Source organism: Thermobia domestica, chromosome 15, assembly GCF_964235325.1.
Source record: "Thermobia domestica chromosome 15, izTheDome1.hap1.1, whole genome shotgun sequence".
Classification (NCBI taxonomy): Eukaryota; Metazoa; Arthropoda; class Insecta; order Zygentoma; family Lepismatidae; genus Thermobia; species Thermobia domestica.
This window is the reverse complement of record NC_137468.1, coordinates 187,316,196-187,329,836: the sequence shown is the minus strand read 5'-3', so window position 1 is coordinate 187,329,836 and position 13,641 is coordinate 187,316,196. Positions and strand designations below refer to the sequence as shown.

The 13,641-nt window shown below is 32.3% G+C and overlaps 1 protein-coding gene across 1 annotated transcript; it reads left to right on the top strand.

Moving 5' to 3' along the window:
• The first annotated feature begins 217 nt into the window (after positions 1-217).
• On the top strand, positions 218-2,837 carry LOC145671766 (uncharacterized). Its single transcript, XM_081740971.1, has 2 exons — positions 218-1,078; positions 2,799-2,837. The coding sequence occupies exons 1-2, from the start codon at positions 218-220 to the stop codon at positions 2,835-2,837; spliced, it is 900 nt and encodes a 299-aa protein (XP_081597097.1).
• Positions 2,838-13,641: the final 10,804 nt, after the last annotated feature.

The window sequence follows — 13,641 nt, the reverse complement described above, 5'->3', positions numbered from 1 at the left end:
TAGAAATCCCTATAAGGTATGTTTGCCTAAATCTTTGGCAAATTCAATTATTGAATATTATCATTCTTATTTACTTCCGGGAAGTCATCTAGGGGTGACCAAGACTACCAGTAAAATTTGTTCGAGGTATCATTGGAATGGTATGTGAAAAGATATTCGAAATTTCGTTTCTACCTGTAAGGACTGTCAATTAAGCAAGAGCTCCAATGTTAAACAGATGGGCCAACTTGTTTCTCAATATGAAAAAGTGATTAATGCTGTGTGGTTTACAGATTTGGCTGGTCCTCTTAGTCCTACACGCTCTGGTCGATATTGCCTTATAGTGGTGGATTCGTGCTCCAAACGATTATTTTTAGAACCTATAAAGATTTTAAATAGCAAGACTATAATTGATAAACTGTACAAATTAATGTGCAGATTTGGATTCCCACATTGTTTATCGAGGGATAACCACAGTGTATTTGTGTCTAAAGTTTTTAAGGATTTCTTATATAGCCAGGGTATTAGGGACATAAGAATTAGTCCTTATCACAGTGCCTCAAATAATTCGGAAAGGTACTGGCGTTTGGTGAAGGATGCCCTGAAAATATATTTCCATGATAAGCAAACTCGTTGGGATGAAGGACTATCGGAATTGGAATTTTCCATTAATTGTGCAGAACATGAGGAATTAAAATGTTCGCCGATGGAATTAACATTAGCTTATAATGTTTGTGATCCATTGGATATTAAATGGAAAATAGAAGAACTAAATTTACGTAAGCGTGATCCCAATATTTTGGCCAATGCCATGAGTAACATGGCGAAGGCTTGGAGAAGGCGTAAGCAAATATTCCACCAGCGTAGAATTCCTGTCACCTATGAAGTTGGAGATAAAATACTTATTAAATCCCAGTATAAATCCTCTCTAGCCGAAAAGCTTAACAAATCATTGATGTATCGCTGGGAGGGACCATTTCAGATCTTGCGCTTTTTGAACGCAAATAGCATTCAAGTAAAATCTCGAAGCAATGAGAATAACGTTCGTAAGACTCATGTTGCTCTAACAAAACCTTACAGGGAGAGACGAGAACAATATGTAAATAATTGTACAGTAAACAAATAAAAGGCAAATAAAAAAATCAATCCATGGTTTAAGGTTGCATTTAAGGTTAAATTTATATTTTGCTATAAATCATTTTTTTAAACCGAATTATCGTCACTCTAGTCATTCTGAAATTTCAATTGATTAATATATATATATATATGTGTATGAAAATGAACAAGTTTTAATTTTTATGTATCTTTTATATGTGAATGTTAATATATGTTTGTTGTTTCCAGGCCTGGTATTGTAGCTCGTCCGTATATGTATGTTTAATATTGTGATCGGTTGGACTTCACTTCTCTATGTAAATTTGCTGTATGGAAGAATAGATCTGCCGGACGGAGTCTATTCCCGCATAGGTATCACAAAAAGAATTGTCAAACTGTAAGTGTTACTACTGTTATATATTATTTATTTTAGAAAAAAAATATCCCATTTCTAAAGAATGGTTAAATTTAAATTATTTTTGTATCCACACTTTCAATACAAGGAATTGTAAACTTATAAATTATTTTGGATATGGACTACAGCCTTCAGACCTACTAATCATGGTGTTAGATCGGGTGAATGAGAAGGATGAGTGATGGTGAATGTTTTATTTGGGGGATTTTTTTTATTTTTAGTTTAGTTTTGTTTAGTTTGTATGAATCCTGAGCGGAAGGTTATTAGTAGAGAGACTTAGACTAACTTACACCTGGACAAGTTTTCAAAATAATTTATAATTCAAAATAAAAATAATTAGCATTATTTTTATTTTTCCTGGCTAGGACGAGTGTGTAACATGTCACTCTGTTAGTTACAAAAAAAAACTTGTAAGATATTATATAAATTTATTCTATTTCGAGCCTTCGATAACCTAGTTTCGTTTGTCAAATTTTGAATATAGCGCCTCTAGTGGCGAGTGTTGATACTTCACCCAGCACTTGAGTTATGCTCATGAGATGTGTGCTGGAAATGTACTCGGTAAAATCTTGAAATAGTAAGCTCTATTTGTCGAAAATTAGTAAATTATTCTATTAGAGTTGTGTGTATATTACAAGTGAATTTACTTTGACATTCCAAAGTGTGGATTGTTATTTACTTAATAATCTGGTGAGTTGTATAATAATTTTCTTAAATTTAAATCAAATTCATATATGTTCTAATGGAAACTAATCTGTTTGATTAAATGGGATATAGACAGTTGTGTGTTAACCATACTTATAACTTCCTGTATTCGATATATGTATATACGTATATTTGAAAACTCGGTACAATTATCCAAATCTTTATGGTTGTCGAAGAACACGATTAAGTTGAGATTTGCTGGGACTCATATTAATTTCACTTGCATTTGATTTAATGTGTCCAATGAGTACCAGCGAGTTTAATGACTTGTAAAGAAATTTGCATTGTCGATTGATTTTGTTATAAAGAAGAGCTTCCTAAATCATTGACTTATTACTTAACGAAACAAATATTAAAATCCTTGACCTATTTATGGATTTGCGATTGTCCTAATTTTGGGGAAGGTTATATGGTATTTATATTTAAGCTGATCATATGGAGGTGCTTAGGATTTGTAGTAACTATTCTTAATTTGAAAAAATATATATATTGTTTCTCAATGTGGCGGGACTTCACCGGTGGGAGACCCGTACCGAGTAACGAGCTCCTATCTAAATAGGAACGTTACAATATATTTATTTATTTATTTCTCTTTTGAAATTAGTTAGAAGTTAGGGATTTAGCCTGGCAGTCCACCAGTTGAACAGTTGCTTTTTTGGTGTTGACACCGTAAGATTTTTTGGTAAGATAAAATGGCAGGATTATTCAAGAAGCCAAAAACTTCGAGAAATGTTTTCGCGGCAGCTCGCCCTAAAGCTGGATCAAGTTTCGAATTAGAACTTTTGTGCCACGTAGATGCACCAAAGAACAATAAACGAAGGTTGTTTTTAAGTGATAAGTCTGGTGAGGTGCAAGTCAAAAAATTTCGGAAAAACGAAGCGGAATATACCTTGAAGGAAATACGAGCTGTTCAGTTCCAAAAGTCGGCTCGAAAATACTACCAAAGCCTTTTACGGGAAAAGGCTAACAAGGCTGCAGTTGGAGAAACGTCAAGTGGTGGATCCTCGAAGCGTAGCCCACGTCGAGGATGAGTTTGTTCTTGATCTCATTACTGATGGAGAAGAATTGGACTGTGAGTTACTCCCTGATACTCCAGGTAAGAATCTGTTGTTCCCAATTCCCTCTGAATTTGCACAAGAAGTCACGAAGAAATTGAACTTCTGAGTGATATAGTGACATTTTCTGAGAAATTCAAGAGAACAGTGAGGAGTGATTTGTGAAAATTGTATTTGAGAATTATTTAAAGTGATTTTTTTTTCTAAAAATTATTTCTTTCATTTAGAACGGTACGAGACAATAAACAGTGAAGGGATATTATCCCTCAAGAGTATTACAGTGGTTTTTAAGATAAGTGTAAATAAATTTTATTCTTACAGTGAAAGTATGATTTTTTGATCAGTGAGAGTTTTAAAGTGACTGTTTTCGAGACTATAAACTCACATGCCCAGTATGGAGGCAAGAATTTTTTTCTTTTTCTTTTTTTTATTGGAATGGGTATATGCAAGGGGCACTTCGTTACCTTGCTTTGATATTTCAGGTTATATATATTTTAATATTAAAACTATCTATTCATAATTAAGTTGTGTGTATTAATTAATAAGTATTAATTAATAAGTATTAATTATTAATTAATAAGTCAGGCCTGACACGTATTTATCTTATCTATTAATTTGGTTCTATCTATTTAATAAGTATAGCGTAATATATAATATTACTATGTTTAATATATGTAAATGTATGTAAATATCAATTAGTGCATTATCCCAATCATTTATATAAGCCATTTTTTTTTAAATATTCAGTTAGTTAGATCTAGTATTACTCTCGCTCCCATTTTATTATAGACCTGGTAGAGAGGCTAGTGTTTTGAAGATTTCACTTTTCTTTCATACTTTTCCAGTAATTTTCCACTGCTGTAGAAGTTTCTAGAACCGTTAATACTTAAATTTTTTCTTCATTTTTTCTGTCCTTGGCAAAACATATAAAAAGGCGGATTTTTTTTATGTCTTTCGATGTTTCAGCTAAGGAGGCCTGTAGAGTAGAGGGCTATGCTGGTGGCTGTTCAGTCCGAAAGAATTAGCAAGAGAGCTTTCTCCCGGGAGTTTGTCCTTTAGATTAGTTACTGGTTGTCCAGTGGATATGTTAGTCCGTGGCTTCCAGTCCCGCTAGAGAAAGTGGTCTCTGGCCGTAACTTAGGTAAATTCCAGAATTAGGTATAGGAATTAAGGAATGAAGTAGAATTTTTGAGCTCTACGTCAGAGTAATGGCTTAAATGGGCTCTAGTTACTGGTTAGAAGGAGTGAAAAGTAATTTGCTCTTGGGGTGATCTTAGGGAGAGAGTGAACCCAGGGCACTTAGGTTTTGAAACTCTCCAGGTGCTGGTTTTTTTTTCCCATTTAAAATAGAATCCAAGTTGCGATTTGGTTTCATTTTCCTGTACAGTTAGGCAATAGTGAGGCTTGGCTGGTGTTTTTTGTTTTCACACTGCGACTTTCGTGTTTGAAAGTATTAGAGTGTGTGTTCACCTTTTAACCTAGAGTCTTGAATGGAAGACGTAATATAGCTGAGCCATGAGTGACGGCTGCTTCTCCTAATTCCCTAAGTTACTTATCCTTAAGATTTTAGCTAGTTTCCTTTTTCTGGATTTCTCAGAGTGTTGAGAGTCCAAACCAGGTGTAGGCCGGACTGTTACTAAATGAAGTTAAGCAGTCCTTGAAAGTAAGGAATATGGACCTAGAGTAGAGAGAGTACTAGTTTCCATATTACCGCAGTTCCCAAAGAATTATTAGAGAACTCTTTTATTTTTAGGTTTTAGTGATATTTAAATTAGAGTTTGTGCTCCTTGAACTCCCATGATGAGTTTTTTGGGAAGTCTAGCAAAATATTAAGGATTAATTTTTCTAGGGCGAAGTAACGTCCTTTGAATCTCAGATTTCTAGTCACTCACCTTACCTAAATTAGAGAAACATAAAGCTTAATAAATCTAGTTATTCTCCGTAAATCATTTGACTTGTTATTTTTAACTCAATCGTATTTTTGAACCTGTTACCTAGACAACAGCGAGGAGACGAATTATTTCTTTTGGAATTTCTTTCTTTTTTTGTTGTAAGGTAAAAATGGCAGACTCGTAAGAGTGGTGCGATAAAGAATATCAATTAGGAATATAGTTAATATAGACATAAAGCTATACCGATAAATAGTTAAAGATAAAGATAGCGATTTTATATTTTATAATATTTTTCTTTTTTTTTTACCTTACAATGTGCACTTGCACTAAAATTGACTATGACGTGGACACGGAAAGTGGTTGTAATATTTATTGATAAATAGAAACAGAATTTCGTATCATGTACCTATACAGCTGAGGAATATTAGAGCTAAATATCTCAGATGGTCTGAAATTGATGAAAATTAAGAATAGTTCATGAAATTATAAAAAAATTATTTAAATTTTTGTGATATAAAGGATTTATTTAAGATGTTCTGGACTGCAATGCTTTGACACATACCAAAATATTTCTGTTCAGACTGGTAATATGCTCTCAAACTGATGTGTCCTGGAATGATCTCGTGCTATCACGAAAGACATTCGTAGTGTCTTAGAAATTCTTTCTTAGAATAAACCTCACGCTTATGGGTGCAGATTCTCCTTACGAAGTTCTCTTCTTACGATATAAATACGGTTCGTACGTAAGTCATAAAAACGAATTTTTGAAAAGCACAAACAAATTTGTGGTAGGTAGGAACTGAGAGCAAGTATGGTATCTAAACGAATCAGAGCAGAAGCACAACAAGGGAGGAAGCAGGAGCAGGAGTGCAGTGAAGAAGGCATTCGTTCCAGTAAATACTCCAGCACAGGGATTGGTTCGAGTAGAAGCGGTGGTTACAATAAATGGTCCAGCAAAGGCTGTGGTTCCTGTAAAAGCAGTGGTTCCAGCAAAGGCATTGGCTCCAGTTGAAACAGTAGATCCACCAACAACAGTAAAAATCCCCACAATGAAATGGAGTTTAGTGCAAAGACCCTCATCTCTGGATCTATTCAGCGAAGAAGAAGAAATTCTTCAGCTATTTGAAGAGCTGGATGAAATTAAACCAACTTCACTAGAAGCAGCGGTTTCATCAGAACATTTTCCATTGGACTTGCTACCTTCACTCCAAAAATTTCACACCGTGTGCGTGGGTTTTCTTGGGGTTCTCCCGTTTCCTCTCACTTTTTTCATACCACAATTTCATTCATTACTCATTATCACCGTCTCCTTTAGCCTAACCGGCATAACCGTGTGACGTAAGACTCAAAGATTTCATTTTTTCCCAAAAATTTCCTTTGGATTTATCAGTGAACTCCATAGGAAAAAGTGTGATTGTTCATCTGAGTTTGTGAAGAAAACTGCATAAAAATAGTGTTGAAGAAGAATGGAATCCTAACAACATTTCACTTTGTGAGGGATGCCTTTATGATTCTACGAGGCAAATGTCACATAGGTGTCTTTATGTAGACATCGAAACTTTTGAAACTGAAACATGCTGTATTATGATAAAAGACAAAATGAAAATTGAACTGTATGATATATTTGTCAAAACACACCAAAAATTAATAGAAATATGTTTGACGATAAATACTACAATTTAATAAGAAATACAGACTATTTACACGATTTAGTAGGTATCATGCTAGAAAAAGACAAAAGGAAAAATTATATCACTAGCAATGTGTAATTTTCGATTTCCTGTTTATACATAATACTGAGACTTACGTTTGTTTCCTTTTCATCTCTATATGTACATATTGTTATTTTCTATACTTGTATATACATATTATGTTGATTATTATTTTATGTTCTGTATAATTGTTTTGTTTTTATGCAAATAAATATATAGAAAATTTTATTTTTGATTTTTATTTAATACAAATTTTCCTGAATAAAAAGATAACATTGGTAATTTAGAAGGTGAAACTTATCATATATAACTATTTTTTACTCTTAAACTTATGGTACACGATTTTTTTAACTCCTTCCTACAAGTTTGATATTTGATGAGTGTTCTTTTATTATCTCGAAAATTTTTACTACTGCTTTGAATTATTCAAAAGTTTGACGGGTACTTTTTTTTACTACTATTGCAATGATTTATTTAAAAGTTTACATTTTTCAGCACTATTTGCAAATATTTATTTTTCTATAATTGAAAACGAAATATTTAATAGTTCATACTGTAAGTGTTCTAATGAGCTTCATATCGAAGCGAAAGAATAATAAATTAACAACGTGTTTGTGTAACAAGCGATAGAATACATAAGCAGAGTATCTGCAAGAATTTTAATATAATCGCATTTTAACGATTTACCAAAGGAAACGAAAGAAAACATAAGCTGAGTTTGTGTAACAATTATTTGACTGATCACACTTTACGAGTGTTATCTTAAGAAAAATAAGCACAACTTCTACAAGAAGCGATTTAAAAAAAATCATTTAAACATTAAAATATACTTACGTTATAAAATGCATAAAGTCATTTGTCACACACACACACACATACACTTTAATGTTTTGTTGCAAGAAGTAATTCTTCTTGTTCATAGAATTTTTCAAGTACGATATTGTAAATTGTGTTTATACATAACAAAGCTTAAAAGTGTTGGCCAATTTAATGCTGAAAGTCTTTTATCACTTTTTCGTTAACTTACATTATTTTCAGTATTTAATAAATTTTCTAATTGATTTACAGAAGAGTTTTTATATTCTATTATTATTTAGAACTTTTAAAAAATGCGTATTATATTGTAAATACTTTTGTAAGAATAACTCCGTAATTAATGTTCCCTGCTTAATAATATATTAAATAATGCGTATGTAAATATCCAATCAACATGTCAATATTACTATATACTGTTGCAAATTCTTCATATAAGTCATCGAAGGTTTGTATATTAACCATAGCACGGCATGCCTTATAGCATAGCATATCATAGTCTACAGTAATGGATTCATGTTCATCTAAAATACTGCGATTTGCAAAACACCCATAACATAAAAGTTTACGCTGTGGTTTCCATCTTGCAATACATCATAACACATATTGCTCATTTACAGAAAAAGAAGTACCCTGATAATCGCAGTATTCACATGCATTAAGGGAAACACATTGATCTTCACACTGACGATTGTTGAAACGCATATTTATCTTGTTTACGATACGATTCTCTTAACCAGAAATATGATAATCATTAAATGTAATCTCTTGATATGTATAGTTAAATGTGTTTATAAGATATTGTATATTCACATCTATTCATGTTTTACATGTCTTTTCAGATAGTGTTTTAATATTTGGTCACGTGTTCATTTTTAATTAGGAAATTCCACACACTAATATTTAATTCTTCATCAGTTGCAGTTACACGATTATGAACACTGTCGTTCTCACTACGAATGGCACAAATTTCACAAAGTAGAGGTTCTGAAATTTTATAACTTTTTAAAAGAAAAAACTTTTACACAAGGTACACCTATTTCATTAGGAGTACATTCACACTTAAGTTCATTGAATATTAGAATGTCATTAGAAATTATATTTCGAACTACTACTGCCTCTTCAAAGGGTATTTCTTATGAATATCTGAAATCTCTTCTATACACAGCATCACGTATTGTATCTTGTCTAGGGTAGATAATTTTAAATGAGTCACCTTCCTCTTCAGAAATATCAGGATCATTTGGATGTACAAGAATAATTTTCTTTTGTTCTTCAAGCTCAAAACGTTTTCCACGTGGTGAAATATACTTAGAGTTTTCACATTTACTTTGGGATAAGGAAAGGTTGGTTTAAATCTCACCTTCCCTTTTCTTATTATTATGAGAAGGTGAATATGTTCTTACATGTAAAGCATTATGTAAGTCTTTATTTATTTTTTGATTTGCATCCGCTGGAACACTTGGCTTTTGACTGTCAATCTTAACAGCGTAAAAATCACTTTATTCTACTAGTACAAACACACACATGCGCAGAATTTATATTCACAAACCATGCACAAAAATTGGGCAGTAAAATATTTAAATCGATCCATTAGAATGATGTCGCTTTTAATTTGGCTCATTACTTTCAATTCGATCCACGTCAATTTTTTCGTTGATTACGATAACTTATGAAGATATAGCGTAGGGAAACATACATTTTATATTGATGTGAACGTAATAAATCATTATGTAGATGTTATAAGTAATGTCCCACAAAAACAATAGATACCCACAAACTAAGGAAATTCAAAAGGGACTGATTTCGATATATACATGTAACAGTAGATTTGTATTCGTGTTATAACGTGGAGGAAGAAACTGTCAACAATTGCAAACATTGTGATGTCTTAACATACATATATAACATAACATACATAACATACATAATATATACTCCTGAACTACATAAAGAAGTAAAGCATGATTAGAAAATACTCGACACCAAAGAAATTAGGGAATTCGAACTAGTTTGTTCTGAGGACTGTATTTGAATAGCTTTGTTAAGGAAATGAAGCAAGAAGTTCCACGTTTTTCCTGCTTGGTATAACACCAAAGGAGACAACAAATAATACATAGCAGATTATCATGGCCACGAAAGCATGCAACTAAATCGAAACCATGGATTAAGGTATATCGCTAAGATATTCCACAACTCATTGCATGGGAAATGGGAGCAGCGAACAGACTTAGGACAGACAATCAGACAAATTTCTGATTAACTTTATGTTAGCGCAATACAACGTGCAAACAGCATCGTTCCTTAATTACGTACATTTGTTTGTTACATACAAAGATATCGTAAATGAAAATAAAGCGCAAAAGTTTTCAAATTTTAACATTTTCACAGCACAGCTGTTCTTCAGTAAATAATTGTGTTCTCAAACATTGTACTTACTGCGCTTATTACATCGTGATCACTGCAACGGACTTGCAAATGTTTTGTACTGTGACAAGGGCAGCATTTTGTTTGTACAGCGGGACAATGAAAAACCTAAGCTTGAAGAAGGGTAAGATATTTTCGTTTCATTATTACAGATAGCCAACTTAAATATTATTGAAGCTTAAAAACTCATTAATATGCTTTATCCAATTGTTTATGTTTCCCCTAAAAATGGTGTACTATACCTGGAAACGAATGAAGGACACGTGTAACCAATAAAAAATAAGTGCATTTACTGCAAGCATCATTGAATCGTTTGAGGTTAGATAGGATGCCATCTTAGCAGAATGTGAATCCGATAATGATTTTACCGATTTGTATCGATTAGGATTTTCCATGACGGTGAAATAAAGAAGTAGACTTGTGAAAAGTTTAACTATATGACATCATTAGGTAAGACAATTGATTTATATGATGAGGTCACAGCGAAAGTACTAGATGAACCTATAAACTTAGCATGAGAAGTTTGAGAGTTTTGTGAAAGTACCTAAGACAATGATTAGCACATTAATTTCAAATAGTAGGTACATAATTGTAAAAATATGTATATTATGTGGATAGCTGAACCCCATATCCAGGCATTATTTGATTTCGTAATCACCTATACTTTAAGGAATGTTGACAAGAACACCCATGTTGGTATCACTACTGAAAGCACTGCCTCATAGATAAACAAATCAATGTATCTGTGTTGGCGCAGAAAATAAAAATTGATCCCGGGGATCCTCTTCTTGTGAGGGAGAACAACCCCAATTTAAATGAAAAATATTTATTTGGAGGTAGTGTGAGTTTTAAGATCTATTATGTTAACCTTTGCAAAGGAAAAGGTAAGAATCGAACCCGAGGACCTTCTTCAGAACAGTAGAAAACATGCTTAATAGTAACAAACACTTTCTTTTTTGGGAGGTAGGTTTGGTGATCTTTAGAATACACACTTGCAGGGTAGAAGGCATGACATGTCGTACTACTAAGTACTCTGATTTTTACTATTCATCGGGAACAGAGTACCATTCCAATGGAAAAAGAAGTATATTGCCTCCGTAAGAGTATTATTCTTTGAATGGCAAGGTACGATTATTAATATGAACAACTATACAAGTTAAAAAACTATTGAAACAAGCCTTAAAAATAAATATTAACATCCAAGAATAGGACAAATGAAGTAAAGGAATTTTAGCAATACTTGACATCAAATTATCAAATAACCGGATATAAAAGAACCGAGATTATATTATTTATCCAGGAGTAAAAGGAGAGAAAACAAATCTTCATTGTTTACGAGAATGGCCACTATGAATTAATCACGTGTATCACGGCTCTGATGGGTAAACAAAGATATTCTAAGGATTGTGAGACGGAATTTATCATATGTGTATGAAACTTAACTTCTAAGAACAAAAACATAAGGAAAAAGCAGTTAACAACGCATTCACAAACTTGTTCTTTTATTTTCATTAAATAGAGTAAATGTGTATTCTTTTATACGTATTTGAAAACATTATTAATATTATTTATTGAATTTCACCCCTCCTCAAGATATATAAACACTTATTTCTGGTTCACACTATAATAATAATAATAATAATAATAATAATAATAATAATAATAATAATAATAATAATAATAATAATAATAATAATAATAATAATATCAATAATAATACTAATAATGTCAATAATAATAATAATAATAATAATAATATAAATCGCACTCCAGCTTCCAATATTGTATATATACAACTTTATAGTTTTGAGTTTTATAACTTTTGCTTCTTATACAACATTTACCCCTCCTCCTCCTTCTTAAGAGCTGTCCTGTATTATTGCACGGCACAGTATTCATTTTAAGCTTTTTAAACAGTTATAACAGCAAGAATCACTTGCTCACACTTTTTACGATCGCAAAACACTGCAACCATCAGCCATTAAAACATAGTTCTGTCAGTTGGTGTTTTTTCCTTTGTAAACACGGAATTAATTACATTGGTCACAATTTTAATTACATTGGTTTCTAATCCCAAGCATAGGTCTCAAGTGAAAAGTTTTTAAAATACTTTTCTAATATTTTTTCGTCTTTTTAATAAATGTGTCATTATTAATTGCTTCATAAATATGAAAAATGATGTAGCTTGTTTCTTGAAAATGATGTCTTTCCACGTGTCTTCTGAAATTCTCGGAGCACTTCATACTTCATCTTGTATATCTACGTCAGTAATAATACTTATAACATTTTTCTTCAAAATATTTTCATGAATAATTACACAATCGTGGTTAATAGCTTGTTTATATCCTTTTCCACAGCCATTGCACAGCAACAAATTTCTTCTTTTAGGCTCCCACAAATGGAATGTGTTTATTAAACATTGAATGTTTATATTATTTTCATTACAATGACAAATCATCATATTTTCGTCTCACATTTTTGATCTTCTTATCAGCAACACGAAAAAAAGAAGCAGAAACAGTTTTCTTTCTAAATATGTCCCTTTTCTTTTTTCTCTTTATTTACATGTATATACACGAGTACGAAGAAACTTCCTCATCGACTAGAAGTACGGAATTATTTATATATGTACAGCAAAACAAGGTAATAATCTTCAATATCTAGAATACACACTGATTTCTTCCTTTTAATTGCGGTATTTATATAGATTTTCGTGACCCCATTACAGCATTGACCAAGTTTTAGTGGGTCCTTTATTATTTTTTTTTATTTAAAACGCCCACTTAAAAGCAGATTTCAACAGGTAAGAATTCTCCCTGCAACCATTAGATTTGATTCTTTTTATGCTCGGTTTAAAGTGTAAATTGTAATCTTACGTTTTGATTTACGAATTTACTTTCTTCTAAAATCTGCAGCACATTATTCATCGGAATACTACCAATATTGTTTTCACATACATGTGAAAAACTTAAGATTGTATTCAACCAATTATTTTTTCGATGTATATGTGGTCACGAGCCAAATTCACGTACATGTTGTTCTTCAAAGTTTTACTATGCGTTCATCTTTTTTTCTACTTCTTACATTCACCATACTTAGACCCAAGGTTGCTTGAAATGACAGGTTGCCTCACACGAGGTAAACAAACGTCACGCCTGACGTCACTGAAGGCCGGTTGCCCCGTGCAAATATTCTGTTTCTTGCTTGAAGCCTACTTTCTCCCTTGATTTTGAATGCTTTTTAAAATCAATTGAGCGGGATAGTATAAAATGAATTGAGAAGACGGGTCATCAGTTGTTAACCAAGAGCCTCTAAAAACTCTGATAGAATGGACATCGGGTGAAATAAATGTTTGCCCTAAGATTAACAATCTTCATATAGAATGTGAGGGTACTCAAAGGCAAAATGTGAAATTGGCTTCAGAGCTGCTGTCCCACACGGTTGCTACAGCTCTGAAACATTATAAACCAGGAAGCAACAACGAAGTATCGGCACATTTTATTGAACTAGTGAACGACTGGTTCGATATACTGGATGTTTCGTCCAAT

What these genes read in the sequence shown, in the direction of transcription:
- LOC145671766 (XM_081740971.1), top strand. Translation starts at nt 218, where the DNA reads ATGGGCCAACTTGTTTCTCAATATGAAAAAGTGATTAATGCTGTGTGG. An exon ending in GGGAGAGACGAGAACAATAT is followed by an intron (nt 1,079 to 2,798) that starts GTAAATAATTGT and finishes TTTTGAAATTAG; the next exon opens with TTAGAAGTTAGGGATTTAGC.